This window comes from Xiphophorus couchianus, chromosome 15 (assembly GCF_001444195.1).
Source record: "Xiphophorus couchianus chromosome 15, X_couchianus-1.0, whole genome shotgun sequence".
Taxonomy (NCBI): Eukaryota; Metazoa; Chordata; class Actinopteri; order Cyprinodontiformes; family Poeciliidae; genus Xiphophorus; species Xiphophorus couchianus.
Genome location: NC_040242.1, coordinates 905558 through 929331, shown reverse-complemented (window position 1 = coordinate 929331; position 23774 = coordinate 905558). Strand labels below are relative to the sequence as shown.

The 23774-nt window shown below is 37.2% G+C and overlaps 2 protein-coding genes across 9 annotated transcripts in view; both read right to left on the bottom strand.

The window, feature by feature from the left end:
• Positions 1-14953, bottom strand: part of LOC114158467 (DNA (cytosine-5)-methyltransferase 3A-like) — a 64699-nt gene extending 49746 nt beyond the window's left edge. For 2 of the 6 annotated variants that reach the window (XM_028039970.1, XM_028039974.1), the window contains exons 1-3: positions 14649-14953; positions 8532-8750; positions 190-297 (exon numbers count right to left, since the gene is read on the bottom strand). In XM_028039970.1, the coding sequence (XP_027895771.1) occupies positions 190-297; positions 8532-8600 (177 nt within the window). In that variant the 5' untranslated portion in view covers positions 8601-8750; positions 14649-14953. The other 4 variants (XM_028039967.1, XM_028039972.1, XM_028039971.1 and 1 more) reach the window with 4 other exon arrangements.
• Positions 14954-18579: 3626 nt separating this feature from the next.
• On the bottom strand, positions 18580-22657 carry LOC114158138 (zinc finger MYM-type protein 1-like). 3 transcript variants are annotated; one of them, XM_028039415.1, is made up of 5 exons: positions 22412-22657; positions 22124-22199; positions 21279-21386; positions 20868-21149; positions 18580-19127 (listed from the first exon to the last, which is right to left on the bottom strand). In XM_028039415.1, exons 1-5 carry the CDS (start codon positions 22414-22416, stop codon positions 19023-19025), a joined length of 576 nt encoding a protein of 191 aa, XP_027895216.1. In that variant the 5' UTR covers positions 22417-22657; the 3' UTR covers positions 18580-19022. The 3 variants fall into 3 exon arrangements, with proteins under 3 accessions (XP_027895216.1, XP_027895213.1, XP_027895215.1); XM_028039412.1 differs by having other exon boundaries at positions 18580-21149; XM_028039414.1 differs by lacking the exon at positions 22124-22199 and having other exon boundaries at positions 18580-21149.
• Positions 22658-23774: the final 1117 nt, after the last annotated feature.

Here is a 23774-nt window from a genome sequence, read left to right as displayed (position 1 = left end):
CAAAAAAAGCAATGTGCACAATCCCTAGTGAGGAGATTGCAGCTGTCAAACACAATTAATGAAGATTGAAAGTGTGAGTCTGGATTCCTGTGCATTTAGGATTTATGCACATTGGTTAAAGAATTTTAAAAAATGAAAAAGTAATTCATCATGCTGCCACAGCTGAAAACAGTGACCATATTTACTCACAGGAAGCAGCTGCTTGCGTTTCCTGCTGGGCCGGCCGACTCTGCGCTTGTTGTGCGGACTCGCTGGCGTTCCTTCCTCCGGACTGTCCTGATCTGCTCTGTCTTCACTCTGTGCAGACACAGAGAGAGCCCACATCACATGCAAAGAAGGGACTTTATATGAATTCATAACTGCTGTCTTCAGAGAGACCGCATTGAAACAACAACCATTCAAAGCCAAAACACTCTCAGGGAGCAGCAAATTGGAAAATAGAGCAAGTAAAGCAAAAATGTAGACATTTTATGACTCTTCGGCATTTGAAAAATAAAAGAATTTAAGTATATGGTTAGATTGAACTCACTGAAACAAACAATGGAAACAGTCGAAAGGAAAAAGCTGTGAATCTGGAGACTGAAAATCAAAGTTTATTTAGGTAAAAAAACACATTTTGAACTTCACTTTCCAAGAAAACCCAAACAAAAATCACGTCATGTCGTATCGTTTATCATTTATGGTAATACATTTCTTATGATAAGATTTCAATTTATTATTGTGAAGTTAAATTCAAATTAATGATGTTAAAAAAAACCTAAAACTGTCAGTATTGTCTTTATTGTTCAAAGACAGCATCTACAAATATAAATAAATTTGAAAATATGGTTAAATGCAGTAACTGTGTGGAGTTTTCTGATACAAATCCCATTTATTTATGTGATTTTTGTCCTAAAGAAGAGCATTGAGTGGGTTTTACAAGAGTATTATTTTTGTGTGCTTGGCTATAATTGTTGTGTCATGCAGTCAGTCATACAGTTATCTAAAAAATAAGTAATAAATAGCTCCTATCGTCACTTTTATTGTTATCACAATACTACTATTAAATTTTGCAACAATAAAGGCTATTTCTATTCAAATCTAGCCATGAAAATCTTTTTGCAATATATCTATATGAGAATGAATTGATTTTGTTTAGTCTGATTTTAGTTAAGAAGACAGGAAGCATTTTATTAGAGTTGGTATCAAAGCACAACCACTTGTTTCAAGATAAATACTAATAAAAATGTTATTGAATTAGAAAAGGTTAAAAAGATCTGTAATTAGTTTGAGGAAATGCTGACAGAATAATCTACTTCTGGCCCAAATTCTCAGAGATGTTGTTTTGTAAGAACTCTCATTTCAGTCCAATCCAAAATAAAGAAACATGATTTTGACAACATTGATGTCACTTGGGGATAAGCCATTTTAGCTTATAAAACAGATAATACAAAAAAGGTGTGACCCGATTATGTTGTATGTTCTGTCACTGTAACCCCAAGCATTAAAATAAAAATTGACATCAGATTATAAACTGGGAAAGTCAGGCCTGATTAACTGGAAACAGATGGAAAAATGCTCAACTACTGGCTTTGGAAGATGACGAAATACAAAGACCCAGACGTGATGGAGCAGAAGAAATAATGACTTAGGGTTTAATCGCTTCTTTAATGGTTGGAAAACAAACAGAAAACTAGTGATTCAGGTGAAAGTAGGACATGTACTAGCGTGACTCTGAAGAAGACTAAATTAGGACTTCCTGAAATCATTCCTAACATTACTTGGGGAAAATAACAGTAGTTGTTGCTTCACAGTATTTTATTCTCTTGGTAGTATTAAATAATAATTAGAAATAGTGATCAGTAGAGGTGCAGAAAAAATAGATTCTACAAAGAATCAATTCAAAATGCGCAAAAATCTATTTTTAGGTCAAACGTCTTTACGAGTATACAGTATATCATATTATGTGTCCACTCAGCAACTGTATATATTTTGAATAACTCTTTGGTATCTTTTATTTAAGACAAAGCCACACAGCTAAGCTGTACACCGATAATTCAAGTTGCAAAATTTTATGCACAAACTTATTTTTTTGTTTTAATATAAACTGTTTTGATATAGTGTGGAACCTTATAGAATTGTTTTAAATAAACATATTTGTTTACAGTGTCTTTTCCTCTTGTCACTTAGAACATAAACAGAATCTCTGTTTCAGTGAAAAATTTGGTTTGTGAATCGAAGTCGAATCATGACACTGAAAGATTTGTATCTCTATTTTCAAACCATTTGCATGGTAGTGGTTTTAATAATCTCCTATGATTTCCAAAATGAGTTTCGCTAAAACTCTGTCACTGATTGTTTGTCACCTACTTAATTGTAGAAAAATATGTCCACTTTCACAGTCACAGCCAACAAAGCCTTCTTCTCTAGTGCCGTAAAACTGGTTTCCCTCAAGAAAAAGTGATTTTAGTGCATAACATACTGTGGATCATAATCCAAGTTAGTCCACATGTTCTGTCTTTCACAGTGACGTGCGGTGAGGTTCATAGCTGGTGAGGCACTGACGTCATCAGAATCAGATTTGCAAATAGATGCATAGATTGACAGCAGTTTACAGGTTATGTTTCACTTCTGCATCCTTACACATACAAACCTTTCAGCTCCGGCGTTGGTCTTCCTTTGGTTATTATCTCCTGCTTCGATTGAAAGTCCACTTGAGAAAACTTTTTTAGTGTTGTAATGTAGTCATCCATGTCGAAAGTCGGGATAAGCGAGAGGAAAAAAATCACTATCTCTATTATAATCTATCGCTGCACTTGACTTGCTTCCCGAATCGTTTAGCCTAGCTCGCTGTCACTTACTCGGCAGTTGAGGAGTGAACAAGACGAACGTCTGGGATCTTGAGCGCCCCCTGCCATGAGGCAAGAGAACTGCCTGCCTCACCTTGAACCTGTTCTCTGCCGTTTATAATCGCTCATTACACGAAACACGTTACACAAACACAGTTGGTGACAAAAAGCACTGTACATTATATACATAAGCTAAATTATTGGAAATAAGTTCACATATTAAATTTGTTTAAACCATTTTATTGACGCCGTACAGCAACATGCTCTCTCCGCTTAGCAGCCAGCGCAGAGCCAGGGGTTGCGCAATCCAAGGTGAGGCAGAGCTCGCTGCTGCCTCACCGGCATCGCTTCCAAGCATTTGAATGGGAAAATAAGAAAATTCAGCGATTTTGAACAAATAAAAATCGAAATTGGTGAAGCTACATGAAAAATAAATATTTTTTAGTACAAACCACCGGATGAATATAACAATTTAAATTACTTTATGATTATATATTTTCTTTCTTTCCATGATGGCTGGTGAGGCACTGCCTCACCTGCCTCCCCTGACCGCACGTCACTGGCATCCGCCTGGTTCAGTAGGAGTAGGAGTGTGAGTAATGTTTTTACCAGACCCAAAAGAACAAGAAAAAGAGCCAAATAAAACAAGCTGCACCTGCTGTACCTTAAGTTAAACAGTTAAACTGTAATTAAATGCCATCAGGCTGGAGATGATGTGTGCCACTTGTGTGAGTGTTTTAGGCCAACAGGAGTTTGGCTTCTGCAGTGGATTTTATTGCAGATTTTCATATAGATTTGACAGCTCGTTATATGCATCTCTGCCTCAGGCACAGACTATATGAAAGGACCAGAGAAAAACATTAGCTGACTCCAGCGCTGAGGTGGAAAAGGCGGCCCTAAATGTGAAAAATAAGAGCAGATTTAGCAACAAACTGGAAAATTATGAAGAATGAAGGTTTGTGTTTAACCCTCTCATGCATGAATTATGATCCTTTGTGTCAGAATTTTTTTTCCATTTTTTAAAATTCTTTTCTTAAGGCATAAAAAAGGTAGGAAAATTTTTTTGTAAAAATAATTTTTTTTTATTTTTATGTGATCAATTGTAATTTTGTCCAAATACAAAGTTGTTATTTGAAAAATACATCAGTGGTATTGTTCCTTAGGGGTTATCTGATGTCACAATATTTTTTTTACTTGCAAGACTCGTCTACAGTAGAAGGAGGGACCGGGTCGGTTCTCATGCTTTTTTGTCTGTCGGCCATATTGTATTTAACAAAAATAATTTCTTGCATTTGCAGCTGATGGCCAGTAGTTGATGGTATATTTTATGATGCATTAGTGTCCACTTCAGTGGTCTGTGTGCATTTATAACATAAAAATCCACAGGAAGCACAAGAAAATGGCTTTTAGATAGCTGTCCACTGTAGTGACCACTATGCATGAAAGGGTTAAGGCCCCATCCGCATACAGGCGATTTTAGGTGAATCCACAAATGTTTTTGGTAGTTAAGGCTGTGCTTCAACACGGATTTGAGAGCAGAAACGATCATTTTTTAAACCGGGTTTCAGAGTGGATATATTTCAAAATACCGGTTTTCTGTTCTTGTGTACATGTGAGTTGAAATCACAACTCCGTCTCTCTCTCTATTCCACATGCACGTCACTCTCACAAATAAACATGGTGGCGTTTTGTGTTTTTCGTGTAGTTCTCGGTCAGCATCACAGCGCCACCAACTGGCCCGGCATACTTACTACATCATTTTCAGTCTTGCTGCATCCTGTCGTGCATACACTCCCTTTGCTGTGATAAGTTTAAATAATCTGTGACCACAAATATGAAAATTGAGCACCACATATCCACTTTGTTTATTTAAAAAAAATTTAACCATTCATTTTACAAGTATGCATTACCCTGTAGTCCATCACATAGAATCTCAAAACTTTTATGTTTTGAGATTTAAATTTTGATTAATTAATAATTACATTTTTGTTTTGTATTTTTTTATTTAAATCAGAGTGAAACCTTTGAAATCGTGCGTGTCTGGTACGCCCATAAATCTGATGCACAAGCAGTATCCACAAACAACAACAATGGACAACAAAGTCGCTTCTCTTGGTCCACTGGGTGTTGCTTCAAAAACGTTCTGATGAAACACAATTAGAAGACTAATTGTGCTGAAAGGAGTTTGCTTATCAACAAATCTATTGAGTTAGTCCCACAACTGTTTCAAACATATAGAGCAGCTAAATAAAAACATCAATTACAATTTGTAAATAAATATTTTGATTAATAAGGGTTTATTAATATATTAGTTAAAGCAGAGAAAGAGACAAAACCGACTTGTTTCCTGCCAAATAGTGAACCAAACCTGCCCTCATCTAACTTTCACCTTCAGTAGCAAAATTAAACATTTAATATTAAGTTACTTTGGATGAAATATGTAGCTAAACAGATTTGGCAAGAAACTGGTAGTGCATAAGCCTTTATTTCTTATTTATAAGGTTTTTACAGATTAACTGCAAACTATTTATTTTCTATTTACATTGAAAAATGGTAGCTGTATTTTTTAAAATTAAACTGCAGAGAAAATGCCTTAAAATACAGTGTATGTCAGACAGTTTTGGTACTAAAATTCTGGAGTATTTTTCTACAGACCTCTCAATAAAGCCTCTGGACAAAGGGTATCATATGGTGACAATGGTGTGGTTGCTACGGTGCAGAAACTGCTTAGCAACTGTCTCCGGCAGGGTCGCGGTGCTGACTAAACAATGTGATGTCACTTCGCTGACAACCAGCTTAGCAACCGGCTAAAACGACTAATGGCTTTATGCCTGTCTGCCTGGTGCCGTGCATATGCCAGTGTCACGATGCACACTCAATGGCATATTTACTCACATTTTAGCAATATGCAGCACAATGTTGTGCTGAAAAATGTTATCAAATCAAGTCAAATATAAGCTTGCAGAGAAAAAAACTGAAAAACCTCCAGCTAAGGCTCTAAAAAGTATGCCAACAGGCTGAGAAACCAACAATGACCATTCTGGCTGTATATCTTTGGTCTATTTCTGTCTCCCGGCAGGTTATTTTAGGCAGTTTCTAGGCAACCAGACTGCAAACCAGAGGAGGCAGAGGAGGATCCCATCAGCAGCAGACAGCCTGTCCTCTTTCCTCTTTCCCCAACCTCCTTGTCCTCCGATCAATCTCTCTCTTGTCTTTCCTGTGGCCTTGTTTCCTACACCTCCATTCTCATCTGGATTCTCTTTGTGTTTTACCAAGAATCTACTGTTCCAGTACATCACAACCTTATGAATCAATCATTAGGATAAAATACTAACACAATTGATCTAGATTTTGGCTACAAAGCAACCCCTGAATCTTTACACAACAGAATTGATGCAATTTTCCAGATTGCAGCTTTAAGGATTTGGAGACAGGATGAAGAATGTTTTTCCACATGATCAGTTACATATAATTGCAACCCTGAAGGCAAGTCTTCTGACAGCCATCAAAGTCTGTTAGTAGCTTGTAATATATACGATTACTAGGGCTGGCGGCCAGACAGAAAACATATAGCAATGATAAATTGGAAAGGTTTAAGCTTTCCTGGGATGTATTAATTAATCCAAGCTGAAAATACTATGATTACTAAGTTTAAACATTATTAACTACAAATTACTTAATTTAGGAAAGCAAATAAATGTTCTTTTAGCTGTACACTGCAAAAATTCAAAATCTTATCTAATTTCTAGAGGAAATATCTAGTAAGACAAAACTACCTTACAAGTAGTAAGTTATGTGGAAAGAATGTTTTCAGCAAGAAATAGGAGCTTGTTTAAAGTAAATAATTCCTTAATATTGATTAAAAAGTACTGGGTGGACTGGTAGATTATTTAACTTGTAACATGGGAAAATATCTTGTTTTAAGTGAAATAATCTGCCAGTGGAGGTAGTACTTTTCATAAAAATAAAAAAATTAGTGACTTAAAACAAGCAGCTTTATCTTACAAGTTAATTTTGCCTTATTTCAAGTTTACTAAGATATTTATTTACACTAGAATACTTGATAAGCTTTTGTTTTTTGCAGTATACTTTAAACCAAACACAAAATACAAGATTAAAGTAACTTAAACAGAAGCAAAATTATTATTTTCTGATCCCACAAAGATGTTTTTTATGTCACCATCGGAGTAAGATGTGAATATTCATATATTTCCCACATCGCTATTGCAGCAGCTTCCCCTGGTTTTTCTCTGGGCTTTCCTTGAGTCTTTGTTAGAGATCTCAGGAAGTTTAAAAGAAACAGCTCTATAAGGGAAACTTTGCTTTGGCTCTCGGCCAGCGTGAGAACATGGACGTAAGCGAGAGAGACGGCTCTTTATGTGGTTGTTGTATAGAATGAACTTCAAACTTCTCCCTGATTTACGAGGACCGCCCAGAGCTTCGGGGGTGCAAGTGAAAGAAACCATTTTTCACCTGTCAGACTGCTTGCTAACATTTACGTGCTCATATGTGTAAAAGAAAGAGGGAAAAAAAACTAAAGTTCCTCATGTCTACAACATGTGGAAAGCAAAACGGTCTGCAGAGAATGTAAATAAATAACTCTAGGTTTAATTATTACAAACTCTCATTTGCCTGCCAGGCTCTTTTGTGTTTCTTGGCTGAAACAAGATCCTTAACAGAGAGCAGCGGTGTTAATGACAGCTGTAGTAAGAGAGGCGGCCAGTGTAACATTAACCAAAGCTGCAAAAATAACAGCAGAAGTCCTGCACCACAAAATATAAGAAAAGAAGCATTGAAAATAATGGTACAGCATTAGAACAAGGTACAACATTATCTTGAGGTTGGAAATAGTTAGGGCTGGGTAATATGGCTTAAAGATAAACTTAGATTTTTTTCATACTAGATCTACTTTTGGACTTTAATCAATTTTTTTCTTGCTTTCTTTTCTAAAAATATACATATATTTAAATAGTGGCTTTTATTTCAGTCATCCCTTCTCTGAGCTGAATGGAGGAGTATTAGAGTCAGGCAACAAGATTTTATTATTCAGAAGAATATAGCCATAGTATAAGCTGCAAAAAGACATAATGTTACCAGGAAAAACGTCTTAAAATTACAAAAAAAGCTTCCATACTACTCATAATAATTTTAACGTGTTAAAAATTGAAGTCTTTCTATTAATTATTACCTGTAGTTGTATTATGAGAAAAAAAGGGTTGTTACAACTCTATTTTCATAATATTATTACTTTATTCTCATATTATTTCAACTTTATTTTCGTCCAATTTTATTCTTGTATTTTTTTATTTTTATTTGAATGGCCTTAATACTCTGTTGTACCGTTCTCATAAAATTACTACTTTATTCTCCTAATATTACTACTTCCTTTTAATTTAAAAAAAATGTAGGCTGGCCTTGGTATTCCATCATAGATCTGATCAAATAAGCAGAAGCTGCAAAAAACACTTGTCAAACAAGATGGCCGCCTTGGGCGCGATGACATCACACTGAACTATGGAAACCCAGAGTGTGTTGGTGGAAAAACAATCCATATTTTCCAAAAACTAAAAATTCAATCAAACTGATTTATTGATCAGCCTTAATCTCACCATTACAATCATTAACTAAAATTCAAGTATTTTTCATAAAAAATACGCCACCATTTGGCAGACAAAGCGTCACAGAGCATCATGCTAGTCTCACCAAGTCGTTGGAAGTGTCATTCTCTGGAGTCTGAGGCGGCTCGGCGGCGGCAGGACTGTTGGACGGCATGGCAGGAAGCGGCTCTGTGACACCAACTTTCTTAAGAAGAAACACCGAGCAGATCAGAACATGGAGAGGGTCCTCAGAAACTCCAGGTGCAGCTTCATTCAATCTGTCGGTGGGGTGAAGGTCTCTCTTTCTTTCTGGCCTTACCCTCTCCTAGAGGAGAAAAAAAGAAAAAACAAACAAGGTAATGTGAGTAAAGTGTCAATCTCCATTCAAGCTCATCACTGTCTTCTTTCATGAGTAGTTCAAGCCACAATTCCCTCCGATGCACACAAGCAAACACAGATGCCAAATCCTGGAAGACACGTCTGTGCATCAGTTACATATTTGTCTCTGTGAATTGCAGTTGATGGACAGGAGCAAAGAGAAACATCCAAACTCTCTGCTGAAAATGGCAAAAACACCCACAGGTGTTCTCTAGAGAAACTAATAGTGAGAGTAGCTGTCATCACAACTGTCAGAGAGACTGATGTGGCTCTGAAAAACTCTCATTTACTGGGCAAAACAGCAGTAAGAACCCATGGGTGTTCAGTTACCAATAAAATAAAAGTTTCCTCCTTATATCTGAGAACAAGTGAATGATTCTGATTTTTGCTTTTGGACGTTTGTGAATGAAGAGATGAAAATTAGAAGGGGATGAAAGAGCAGCTTTGGTTGTTTTTACAGTTAATCTGATTTGTGTCTGAAACAGACTCACTGACATATGTTTTTGACAGACTTTTGGCTGGCAGGAGCCATTTAAGGTATTTTTATCAGCCGTTTCACCTGCAGCCTTATTCCAAATCAGCAATGTCTGTAAAAACAAAAACCAGCAATCCTGCTTCTTTTAGAGTCTGAAAACTCTCAAAAAGTGGGAAAAAATGAGTTTATCTCCTGCTTGGTTAGCTGTACCACCATCTGACTTCATATTTGGCTGAGGGGAAAGAAACTGGGTTCCTCCACGTTTATCGTGTGGAAATTACACACTGTCCCAGATCCAAATGATCCAGATATTTCATTACTCTTTTTAAACATGTAAAAGTATGAAGATAGAAATGACGTTGAACTGTATCTATGTATGGATGGATGAATACATGAGCAGACATTCGAATGGATGAAAAGATGAACAGATACTTGGATAAATGAACTGATGGACAGATATTTATTTGGATGGTTGGACGGATATTTAAATGGGTGGATGGATGAGCAGATGAATGGATGTATATATGAGCAGATATTTGATGGATGGACGGATGTGTAGATGGTTGAACATATATTTGGACAAATGAATGAACATATTTGGATGGAAGGAAGGATGGATGGATGGAGGGGCGGGCGGGCGGACGGATATTTAGATGGATGGTTCGACAAATTAATTCATTATTATTTTATTTAATTTCCATTTGGCATCAATAAAGTATTTTTTAGTTTGAAAATTTGATTGGATGGATGGATGGCTGGAAGATGGATGGATGGACAGACGAATGAACGGGCAGATATTTGAATAGATGGATGTCTGAACATATACAGTATTTGAATGGATTGATGGAAGAAAGGATGGATGGAAGATAATTGGAAGAAAGAACATATATTTGAATATATATATATTCAAAAATATGGATCGATGAATGAACGAATGGACGAAAGGATATTTGAATGGCTGGATGAACAGGTGGACAGACATTTGAATGGATGGGTGAACGGATGGATAGTTGGACAGATATTTAGATGGACGAACAGATATTTGAATAGATGGATGGATGGATGAACATCGTTGGATACATGGATGGATAAACAGATGGATGGATGAATGTCCAGACCAGGTTGTACCCGGCAGAGTGGAGAACAGTCCAAACAAAACACCTTTAACATTCAACTGAAAGACCAAGATCAGAACTGCATTAATAACACAGATTACATACTGGAAACAAAAAATGAGTGAATATCCACTCTCTGAAATTCACGTTTTATCAGATTTATGAAAGTCATCCTTCCAAAATGTTAAAATTTTACATTGCTGCAGCTTAAAGTGAGACATTTATAATGAGCTTATTTCCCAAATATCTACATTAAAACTGAGTATTAAATGTGTCACATGATGATGAACGTATAAATAAACTCAAAGCGGGAGTAAAATGTGCTGCTTATCTGTTCCTAACAGAAACCCAGAGCAACGAGTCTGGCTGTGCTCATGTTGTATTTTACAGTACGGCCTTACATCCCCCTACTGTAAAGACAAGCTAGAGCTGCCAACAAAAAGACAGGAGGGTGGAAACTTTCCACAGAAAGATTGTACATTATCCATCCCAACACTCCCGGAGCTCCCTGTACGAGCTCCAGGCAGCTGGCCAAAGCAACTCCTCCAAGTTTGAAGTATTTAGGTCACAGGCACACACCTTGTGCCTTCAGAGCAAGTTACTATTCACTGATTTAAATTGTTCCAAGCTTTCATGACGGCAGTGGCTTAAATTAGACCTTAGTCAGAGGCCCAGGGAGAAGCCTGCGCTCGCTGGTGGGAGGAGAAATATTTGCGCAGAGGAAAACCTTCAGTGGTATGTAAAGGTGGTGACAGTCGGGGAGGGACAAAACAGGAAAGTCTCTTGTCTTTCACAATAAAAGCAGAAATCTCCTAAACTTCCAGTACAGTTACATGATAATCTCTTTTGAGGGTTTGTACACTTTTTCCAAAGTAAAATTCAAGCCCTTTTCAAGCATTTTTGAGGCAAGTTTTCAAACTTATTCAGGACAACTTTGAAGATAAAAACAAACTACAAAACTGAATTTTACCAAGTATTTTTGAGTCTAGTTTCTAGTGCAAGTATCTTAGTCCACTTGAAATCAGACAAAACTAACTTAAAAGGAACTTTTCAGCAATATATAAGAGCTTGTTTTAAGTAAATATTTGCTCAATATTGATGAAAAAGTAATAGCTCCATTGGCAGATTTTTCATTTACAACAAAAAGGTTCACACATACAAAATGTATTGCTGTTATTAATGTCTTGTGATAGTATTCTATTAAAATATTACAACATTTTGTGTTTTGAAATCTCTCAAACACACCATACACACACCTGACTGGTCTGACAACAAAAGAGAAATTACTAAAAAACATCCCCCAATTTCAATAATATTTAACATACAAAACATTAGTCAACTTTTATTTCAACTACACAGATCAATAAGTCATTTAGACAATTAATCACATTATAAATTAAAATGAGCGCAATAATTTCCATTTGGACTACAGTTGTTAGAGACTTGACACAAAGTAGTTAGTTTGCATTACCTGCAACTTTTGCCTGTTTTCCCTGCCTACACTGAATTATTATTGCTTTTTAAATAAAATTTTGATTACTGAGACTTTATAATCCATTTTAATTATTGTTATTTCGGTTGTTTTGTTTGTTTATTTTGGATATCTAAAATGTTTTCCAGTTCCAGTGTTAAATATTCTTTTGAAATAGGCATTTTTTGATCTTTGAGAGGATGTACTTGCATTAATATGCCATCATTGCAAATATACTATGTGAACTGAGCTGAAAATTTGAAATAATTTCTGATAGAGTTTATCATCCAGCAAAATTTGTTATTGTGACAAGCCTAGCAAGAATAATAAATAGTCATTACATTGAAACAAACAGAACAAATCGTGCTAAGGTAAATTACCTTCCTGCTAAAATTAAATAACTTCACATCACTGCACACTTCATTGCACCGTATCCGAGCCGGACAGATTGTGGCGCTTTGAATTAATGATGACATTTATTAATGAGAATGATTAAGTGAGTTATAATTTATTGAAAATGTTTAAAAGTGCATCAATGCCTCATTTTAAAACTATTGCTTATATTAAATGCCTCCTTAAGACTGCTGAGCAGGGGCATATCCAGGAGGTTTTAAAGAGGGCTAAATTGGGGGCCAGAAATAATCTTGGGCCCCATTTACTTTATAAAAGTGAGTGATTCACAACATGAAAGAATCAAAGACTGACATAAACTTTAAAATATAAAACACATAAATTAATCTGATGAATTGAAACCTAATCTGAGGTAGATTATATAATTTTAGTAATCGATTAATCTGTTGATAACTTTGGCGATTAATCAGATTTTTAAAAATGGCATTCTGCAGATTTTTCATTTAAACCCTTTTGATATATTAGAAATATATTTAAAAAATGCAAATAGTTAAATTCCTTTTATAAATAAGAAAAATAACCATTTTATTGCCTAAAATGCAGCAACATGGCATTCCTTTAGTAAATGCCTGATCATTAGTAGCAATTGATGCATTTCTAGCTAAAAAACCCCCCAAAAACTTATAACATCAAAATGTGAAAAGCTGAGCCCTTCCTGCTTGACTTATCAGTATCATCAAGGGCTAATATGTTGACTACAGATTAATAATTGGATAGCAAAAGGTAAATAACAGAAGATTTTTTTTAGAGAAGTTGAACAATGTGAAGCTACATCTAAGCAACTTGAGTTTTGGGTAGAACATATTTATAAAGTTTTTTGTTACTTTATCCTAAATGCAAAATGTATATATTTTTTATACAAATTTCAAATACACACAAACATTTATTAAAAACACAAATACACTACATTTATGGAGGAAACTAAAAAGAAATGACCAAAACAATGTACAGATAAAACTTTATAATAAATGAGAAATACAGAAATGTTTTCAGGTAAATAGATGATTAAAAATGCTGCAGACATTGAAATCACATTACTGATTAGGTTTGGACACACATTGCATTTATTTGTCAAAATAAAAGTATAACTGTAAAACAAAATGTTGTTGTTTTTTTGCTTGTTCTCTTTGCATTGCACTGTTTCCATGCAGAAACGCAAGGGCAATTTTCTGACTGCGATCTTGGATGCTGAGACAAAATCAAGACTGAAATGCAAATTGCACAGCTCTACCAAACAACATTTTTAAAACATACAAAAGGTGGAGTTTGCTGGCAAAAATCCAGAATTTGATCTGAAAGTAATGCCAGAGGAAACTGATATAAAGATGGCAACTTATATTATCAATGTTGTAACAAGGAAAACTTTTGTACTGCATTTAATGCCGGAGGTTTATATATATATATATATATATATATATATATATATATATATATATATATATATATATATATATATATATATATTACTCAAGAGTAGCGATATGTAATAATGAAATTACATAAAGTAAAAGTAAAATCACTCAGCATGTTACAAATATTCCTAAAAATTGTTGGGTTTTTTTTGGGTTTTTTTTCAAAAAAAGTTACTCAAGTGAATGTAATTGAGTAAATGTAACTAGTTACAACCCAACTCTGGTTGCTACACATATAAACACACGTAATAAACTAAGAACACAGAAGAAATTCAACTGAGTATTGCTGTAGAAAACTTGGTAAACTCACTTGGCTTTTATTTTAAAAGTCCACTGTGGAAGTGCGGTGATCGTAGTTTCTGTTACCTTGACGAGCGGACAGCTTTATGACAATTAATATTGGGAGCGACCTCAGGCGGCCTTTACCGGACAGCCTTTTAAAAACGGGTCTAATCCCGGCGGGGCTGTGCGCAGGGCGGGCAGCCGGTCACAGACACGTGTCTTAGCGAGTAGAGACGATCACCATTAGTAGGTCAGGTACGCACACACACACGGGGGCCGCGTTTCACACCGAATGCACCCGTTAACCCCGGACAGGCGCGCTCCCGGTACTCCCCGCTAGCTTCCGTGCACAGTTCCTCGCGCTGATGTGTCTGTCTGCATCTGTTGGCCGCGGAGGACGCAGCGCTCCGGTTTAACGTTACACGAAGAGGCGGAGGGACAGAAGGGCTGCGCACCGGACATCTTTAACGTCAGCAACGAGATCGCCCGGTTGCTTCGATGCTGCTCTCATCGTAAAGAAAAAAAAACCTCTTCAAGTTCACTCGCCCTGTGTACGAATCTCCCCGTCTTCACATCATCTGCTAACCAACGGTTCGGCTCCGGAGCGCGCGAGCTATTACGTTAGGAGTCGGCCGTTGCTAACTTGTGACGGGCTGAAAATGTAATGTTTTATATTTACCGTGTCCTCCGTCCCTCAGCCGCCCACGCAGTCGCCCCACTTGGTCGTGGCTCTCTCTCCCACGCTTCCCTGTCGTTCACTCTTTCTCTCTCCCCCACTCTCACTCTCTTCTCCCCCCTCCTCGCTCTCGCGCGCGCGCCGCCGCCACTTCTCGCGCGCACTCCCTGGCTTTCGCGAGCCGCAGTATGGCAAGCCGTAAGGATAAGTAATGAGATGTAGATTGTTACCTTGTTCTAAATCAGGGGTGTTCAAAGTGTGGCTGCCCTTTAAATGTTATTTTAACGAACAAATTAAAATGTTCTTGAAATATAAAATTAGACACAAATATTTCTTTTTTTCTCCGAAGAGTTTTTAGTGGCTCGTATTTTTTGTACAGTAGGCAGACAGGAAGGAGGGTGAGGAAGACATGCGGTAAAGGTCGTCGGGACCGGGAGTCGAACCCGCGACGTCCGCGTCGAGGACTAGGGCCTCCAAACGTGGGGCGTGCTAACCCGCTGCGCCACCACAGCACAAATATTTCTTTTTAACACAGTTAATTTCTATTTGCTAGAAATGTACAATAGCGCCTCTGTTTTAATGAACTATTTGTGCCCAACTCGTTTTTATCTTTTGGTTCGACATGACTCAGGTCTGAATTGGGGCCATTGTAGATAGAAAGAAAGAGTAAATTTCTTCCAGAAAACTAAAAAATGTTTAATCTCAGAAATTTTCTAGAAAAAAGAAAGGAAATTTCTGAGTTTGTAAAATCAAAAAATTGCTGGCAAAAAATCTAATTTTGTGATCTTTTGGAAAAATTGGAAATTTCTGAGTGTGAAAAGTAAAAAGAATTCTAGAAATTGTTTTGGACAATTTTAGAATAATCTCAGATATTTTCGAGGGGAAAAAACTCGGACATATTTGAGTTTGAAAAGTTGAAAATTTACTAGAAAAAACATGAACATTTCTGGGCTTCAAAAGTCAAAATTGTTAGATTTTTTTATTTCCTCTTCTGTATTGTCTTTTTTTTTGTTTATTATTATAAACAATAATGCTACGGGGATGCATCTTGTAGATTTAAAAAATCCTCCTAGTAAAGAGGAATAAATTAAGTATATGTTATTATTGATACTAACAGCTTGCCATATAATGGGGAACTGCCCAGGGCGGCTTCTCCTTTAGGGGATCATGAGTTGCCACATTAGTAAACCGTTTCTACAAATCTGTAACCTATTACTTGTTTGAAAAGTAATTATTTTATGAAGGGTGAGATGTTTTTAACAATTGTGCAAATTAATTTGTTTCTTGACGTGCAATAGTGTAAACTATCTTATTAAAAGAAAAAAATGTATATATTAACTGACAGTTGCGCAATAACAATTGTGGTTGATCAAAATGCAGCTCTAGTACATATAATTACATAAATATTTGATGAATGGTCAGTTTAATTTTAATAGCATTTATTTTCAACAGTATTTATTCTTGCATTTGTTTTACCTCCGACAGCCTGGCAAATTATTTTTTCAAATAAAATATTTTTTTAAATTTCCATGATGTTTTATAGGAATCAAAATGATGTGACGGTGGAGCATGTTGGCCCAAGGCACCAAACAGCCTAGCACCGCTTCTGTATATAGCATCTTCTGTAAGGAGGTATATTTTTAAAATGGAAGAGGAGAAAATATAATCAGTTTATTTGCATTTAAAGAAATGCATCATAATTGTTTTTGAAAAGAGTCTGCAGCAGGAGTTTATATCAAGACCTGCCTTTACATTAGACAACATGTAAAACCACACAGGGAGTTGTTGATATTAAGTAGCAGTAAGCTACTTTATCTCCTCCAGTTTTAGTATTTATGACTACAATAACATTAAGTGGGTGTTTTCAAGATCAAATATTATCACTACATGGTTTTACGAGTGTAATTTTATTAATTTACAGCATTTTCATTTATTTTTTTTTTACAATTACAGCTTCGTCTATAAAGACATACTTTCTTTTATGAGCTGTTTAATTTATCATGATTCTTTTTGCAGCCTCCTCATTTATAGGCATCTGTGAGAAAAGATCAGAAAAGTCTTTGTTTGAGTGCAGTTATGCTGCATTCAAGTTTTCAATAACCAGATTTTAAAGCTGTTGATTAATTTAGATCATTTGTATTTCTACATTTTTCTAAACTATTGAGTTAAAGAAAATATTGTATTTTAGTTGTTTTTCTTTGTTTTTTGCCATACCCTGTTGTTGCGCAACACCCCCCCCTCCTTTCTGTCTCTACTCTCTCACTCTCGTACTTCCTCTTCTGAGAGGGGAGATGTGCTACCAGCTCTCCGTCTAACGGGTTAATTGAGTTTCCTAAATCTGCTGGGATTTACCCTGTCCAGAACTGAAGTAAACTCTGTTTAAGCTGGTTTCCAGAAACGATTCGCCTGGTTTCTGACGGCCTACATCCAGGTGTCCCACCCTTCTTCCCCCTGTGAATTAGCCAGACTGAGCAGCCTACAGCCAACTAGTTTCACAGAGCACACCTGTTAACGGTCGCTCGTTCTCTATTTTACAACTTGCATTTGTTATTGAACCAGGTAGGTTTTAGTGACTCGGTCGAGTCCCAAGGATGATGTTTTAAATATGGGCTACCAGCAACCTAAAAACATTTTCCACCTCTTCCTCTCCAGAATCAAACATCACAGCTATTTTACAACCATCAAAGAACTTTAAGGTGACTCATTAACTGAATGTCCACAACATCTTTTAGATTTTCTTTATGCTAAATATTTTATTAGTAAGGCATTTTTGCAAGGGTCAGTACAGCTTAATTCAGTAGCAGAAATAATCAAATAAGTAAAATCAATCATCTAGTCTATCTTTCCCTACTGCTGACACTGAGAACTAAAAAAGGGAACCTTTGAGAGAGACGGACGGAGTTTGGCGTCTCGAACCCCAGACCTGGCTTGATGATGAAGAAGATGCTGCAGCAGGAGGAGGAAGACGATCGACGAAGGCCAGGATCTCTGTAGGTCCGATGAGCTTCTTCTCCGCATGGATGGTGAGGTCACACAGGACTTGGTGCTGGCAGGAAAAAAGGCACCAGTTCTTCTTCCTTGTCTTTGTCTTCATCTTTGTCTTTGGGGTCAGAACCCAGCCGATGAGAGAAGTGCGATTCGAAGCCACAGATTGTGGGCCAGACGGGTTGGTCTCCATGTGCAGGACAGTCTCCGGCTCCGTGGCCCCGGCTCTTCTTCAGCTGCAGAGTTCTTTGTCCATCTCGATCTTGGCTCGAAGCTGCCCGGAGGATCCAACGAACGGTTCCTCTTTTGCACCCACCTTTTATAGGGTTCATCTGTCTGCTTAGACAGATGATCTCATATCCATCACTGTCTTACAGACATTATGTCATGATGTCTGTGCTAATGTCTCAGGGTTGCTCAACCTCCTATGTCCCTTGCCTGCACAACCTTTCACCTACTCTCTACCTCCAACATATCAGTGATGTTTAATTGCAGTTACACCTTTTTACACCATTTCAAGTTTAATGTCAAAATCACATTTATCTCACATTTATTTTCTTTAGCTTCTCTGATTTATCATTCATTTATAATTTTATAGGGGCGTAGGAATAAGTTTACAATTGGGGGGGACACATGTCGGAAATCTGAGATTCGTAAATATTCAACAGAAATATATCTTAAGTACGCTACTTAAAAAAAAGGCTATTTAATCTTTTACTTTATTCCTTTATAAATTGTGTCTTGCAAAAATAATGCATTTAAAATTTACATAATGCATTTGTTCATAAGATGTGAGCATATCACCAAACAAAATGACTGGAGTCTTTTATTAAGTAAAGGGAGATGTCTTTCAAGGGCTTCAGCCCTTGGCATATTTAGTGTCCGCATACACACTAGAAAATCAAATATTTCAGTTGGATTAAAAACAATTCAGTAGGCCACACAAGTGCAAAGTTTGATATGTTTTATTTTGTCAAACTTGCAATAATGGTCAAAAATGAATCTTTGATTAAACAAAATTCTGAGATGAAAGAGCCCTCACAGACAATGTAGTGAACAAATTATTCACACTTTTAACATTAAGTAAAAGAAGAAAAGAAAATCAATCAAAATATGCTTATTCAGTTTGTCGAACTGTATGACTAATTAAACCAAATCAAAAATGAAGAAATATTTACCAACAATAAATACACATTTAATAGACAAGCTTTTTAACTCACTGACTACAGTGTGCTTTAACTGTTGGAAAAGCAGTTAGCACAGAGATTATAGGCCACATAACCCTAGGTAGAGATCAACACCTCTGTGCTTCTGAACAATTGCACTTTACAGCCATGCATTTATAATTCGCCAAAAATGTGCCGGAAACATAAAAGGATGGCAAACACTGGCTTAGGCAAAAGAGCCAAAATGTTTTTTCCGCCTTTCATTTGCAGCCACAAATTGCTTGCAAACTGACTTCTTGTCCAGTAAATCAAGTTTATCTTTATGTACATGACAGACAGCAACATGATTAAGCCTGTTTTGAGTCATTGTAGACCGGAGCCACGTTTTGAGTCTACGAAGCGCACTGAAACTTCTCTCTGCCTCAGAGGATGAAACGGAGACCACCAAAAGCAACCTAACCAGAGTTTCCACTTGCCCAAAAAGTCTACGGACCTCTCCAGGCAGTCCACCAATGATCCCTGCAGCTTCTGCGCTGTTGCTAAATGAGTAGTTCAGTCTAAACATAGGAAGTTGCACTGAAAGTAACTCTCTATTCAACTCTGGGTATTTCCCAATGACTGCAGCATCAATCGTTCCACTGAGAAGTGTCTCTTCCAACTTTTGCAAAGTCAGCAAGTCATCCTGGTTAAATAGCCCAGTGAGCTGTGCATCTACAACATCCAATACTTTAAAGAATTCACCTCTGTAGTGGTCATTGGCACATTCAGGTTGATGTGTCTTAGCTCCTTCAGTGAAGCGTTTTGGGGGTGGCCTTCTCTGTGTAACTGTGATGGGTTTAACACCCAAAGACTGAACCTCAGCCATCGCCTTTTCAAACAGAGTGTTGAAACTTTCTTGATTTCTTTTAGCCTTAAGTGAAGTCTGAACAACTTTCACAGCAGTCCTCATTCCAGCAATGGTTTGAGTTCTCTTCTGGAAAGAGATGCTCAGGCATTCAAGCTCATCAATCACAGGTGAGGCAAGGATGAGACCCAAAACTGTTTTACCTTTCCTAAACTGCCCCAGCAGTCCATTAGCAGTGGATGCTGTGTTTGAGGCACCAGAAGCCATCTCCTGCAAGCTAGCCAGCACTGACCCATACTGTGACAAAACATCTCTGATTGCTTTGCTCCGTACTGCCCATCTTGTGGGGCAGAGGGGTTTTATTGCAGTGCATGATGGATTCTCTGTATGTGCTGTTGCTGCATGGATTGCCTTAAACTTCCCTGACTGAGAGAAAAGAACTCCAAGCTGGTTCACCCAATCCAATGCGTCTCTGATCAGAACTGAGGCTAAGCAAGCTTTCTGTGCAATTAAATTAGTGCAGTGTGCTCCACAATGAACAAAAAATGCTAGTGGCTGCTCTTGCTTTATCAGTGCCTGTGCACCTGCATGCTTCCCAGACATATTGGCTGCTCCATCATAAGTTTGACCTCGTAAACCATGCATTGGTAAGTTTAATCTGAGCAGCACATCTTTAACAACAGCAGCAAGGCTTTTTCCTGTTGTTTCAGAAACTGAGTACAAGCCAATAAACTCTTCATGGGGCTTCATGTCACTGTCAATGTATCGCAGACAAATGCTTTCTTGTTCTTTCCCAGAAATGTCCTGTGTTCCATCCATAATAATTGCAAACTCAAAAATTGGTAGGTTTCTGATTTTATCTGCTATTTCACTGACAATACTATTGCTCATAGAACACAAGATTTCATTCTGTATCTGTGGACTTAGGTATTCTTTCTGAGACCTCAGCAACCACTTAGCCAAAAGGGCATCATCTTCTGCCAGATTTTTTAACAATTGATACAAATTGCTGTCATCATCGTCATGCCCTCTCAAAGCTTGTCCCTGCCGTACCAAATATTTTATGGAGCTCACAATTTTCTCCAGACAGTGCCTATTGTCACCTTGCTGAGTTGCCAAAGCACTGGATAATTGGGCATTTATAGGATGACTTTCTTGTGCAGTCACAGAAACAGCATGACGATGTGTGTGACTATTTTCATGTGCTTTAAATTTTTCGCATGCTTTTTTCCAATTTTTAAATCCAGAAGTGATAAAGGCGGGTTCGGATTTTGCACCAAATGGTGTGAGTTTGTCCTGGTAAATTGCCATGCAATAAAAACACAAAATGCCATTTTTCACTGCATCATAATGTAGCCAGGGAAATTCCTTGTACCACTTTCCTTGGAAATGTAAAGTTCTGTTGGCTAGAGCTTGAGGGTCTATGAATTTTGGATGTGGCTGATTTGGCTCTGTTCTCTGTCCACTGACTTCAGAGTCTCTCAGCTGTGTGTCCCTAGTCTGAACTCCCTAGAAGGAAACGTTACAATGTCACTCAATGCCCCTGAACTACACTTACTACAAGCAAAAGATTAAAATTTTCAACTTTTTTTGTGGACTCTCATGAAGTATCTACTCGTATGAGTTACTCTATCTTACCTGTTGCTCCACTCCTGTCTCTCCCTCACTCTGACTTCCTGCCTCTAGCCCGGTTGCACTATCCTCTCCTTTTCCTGTCTCCTTTGTGCTGTCCCTGCATTGTTGCTCCTAAACATATGAGATGGTTTCAGAAATGAGGTACAGCTCTTGAGCCTAACATGGCCAATTTTAAATCAAACAAAACATTTTATTTGTCACATTACAGACTTTACGCGCAGAGTTAATCGCAGAGGCAAATAAAATAAATCCATTAAAATCCTTTCAGAGTATTATCTTATGGACTCTGAACTAAAGTCTTTCTGACAGGGAGCTGACAGTGTGTTGAAGAATTATGGACAGGGCGCTTTGAAGCATCTGGTTCAAAAACGCATTCTAAACCTTTGGTAGAAATCCATCTATCCTTCCATTTTCTGTACACCCTTGTCCCTTAGTGGGGTCGGGAGGTTCTGGTGTGGGGTACACCCTAGACAGGTCGCCAGTCTGTCCAGACCTTTGGTAGAAATGGCGCCTTTAATTCCAGTTTGCAGTACAGAACAGAGAAAACTACAGAGTTGTCAATGTTGTGTTAATCTATTTATAGTCTAAAAAGAGGAGCCAGCAGTTTATTTGAGGAAATAAAGGTGCAGAAGTTAATTTGTTGGTTAGCCGCTGCTAAGAATTAAAATTAACTCTCCCTGTGGTTTTAACTAACATCAGGAGCGCGGCAGGTATAATATCTGTCCATTTCGGCGAAGCAAAACCACGCAAAAAATAAAAAATCCTCGTAAAACGCACGCCCAGACCGGGCTAATTTCAACACAAGGGCAACACAGGTGTTGCCCTTGTGTTGTGTGACTGTTACTCACACTGACGTTACTCTTTTTAAAAAAGCTGAGTAAGTCCTGCTGCTGTTTCAGCCTTTTAGTTGGTGGTGGCATTGTACTGAAATGAGATATATATATAAAAAAAAAGACATTTTGGCTAGCGTAGCAAACGTCTAGAGAAAGTTAGCAGTTAAATATTGGATGAGTGATCATCTCAAGACTAAGATGATTAAACCAAAAAGATTCAGTTCCTATATATGAAAGTGAACTGACAACAAGACGTTATAAATAAGCAATATTCATAGCAGCATTCCCGACAGACCATTTTACCTCATTCGCAAGTTTCTGACTTCTGTGTCGCTGTTTCCCTCCCTTCTAAGTGCTCACTCAGCAGTTCAGAGAGGGGAGGGGGAGTACCGTGACGTAACGCGATGCTGCGCCTTCAAAATAAAAGCACGCTAGTTAAAAAAATGTCAAAATCCAATATTTTGCGGTACAATTTTTTGGGGGGGACATATCCACCTGGCTTCAATATTGGGGGGGACATGTCCCCCCCGTCCCCCCCGCTTCCTACGCCGCTGCCATAACTTATTAATTATCCTTATTATAATCTTAATGTGAGTTATCACAGATGTTTTTCTGAAAAGAAACCAAGAATAATCTATTATTCTAATTATTTGATACCAAAGTTACATTTGCTTGTTTTTCTTGTAAGTGTTCTCACAAATATAAGTGTAAGTATTATTACAAGTAAACCTGTATTAATATAAGTATTTTACTTTGAATCTTATCCAATTACTAATAATGTTTAGATTTCATTCTTTAAAACTTTCATGCTTTAAACTAAGGAATAGTCTCAGCTATTTTTATAAATCTGCAGGCTGGAAACTTACTTCCTCTTTTTCCAGGAAACCTGCTTTTCTTGTTTAATGACTCTCTCTGACTGACTATGATTTCTTATGATTAGATAGAAAAAAGTAGAATTAAAGCAAAGTTTGCATGAGACAAAAACAACACACACAACTAGATTTATTTTATTGACACTTAAGTCTACTGTTGGGCCTTGATATCACTTGAGTGATTCATTTTAAAGATAACTTTATTTATTATTACTGTTAAACCAACTTTATTGACACTTAAGTCTACTGTTGGGCCCTGATGTCACTTGAGTGATTCATTTTAAAGATAACTTTATTTATTATTACTGTTAAACTAAAATCTCCAGCATGGGGAAGTGGGATGAGCTCGGATTTTCTTGACACCCCCTCCACGAGGTCAGACCTTTCACATGCTGGGAGTCCATCACCCTCCTGCAGTTCGCCGTCCTCATCCCCTGGAAAGAGAAGAAGTTCGTCTGGGATGTGAAGATGCAGATTCTTCATCCTCGGTTGTCACAGAGGGCTCAGTGTAGTCATCAAAACTCCACTTCTCTTGACAACCCTGATATTTTAAGTACGCTTCCACATGACTGCAAGTTTTAAAATTGTGAAATTGTATATAAATTCCTCAGTATCTTGAATACTGTTGTGTGTTATTTACTGTTAAAGATGCAAAAAATTTAAGCCTTTTTAAATACCATATAGAAATATATTAAAAGATGCAAATGGTTTTTTAAAAACATTTTATTGCCTAAAGTGCAATATCACTGCCTTTCCTTAGTGTATGCTTGTTAGTAAAGGACATATCTGAAGCA

Excerpts from the sequence above, each read along its gene's own strand:
- LOC114158138 (XM_028039412.1), bottom strand. Across the intron at positions 21,387-22,123 it reads TTAAAAAGAGTAACGTCAGT|GAGCAACAATGCAGGGACAG; the intron begins GTGAGTAACAGT and ends TCATATGTTTAG. Across the intron at positions 21,150-21,278 it reads AGACAGGAGTGGAGCAACAG|GGAGTTCAGACTAGGGACAC; the intron begins GTAAGATAGAGT and ends GTTTCCTTCTAG.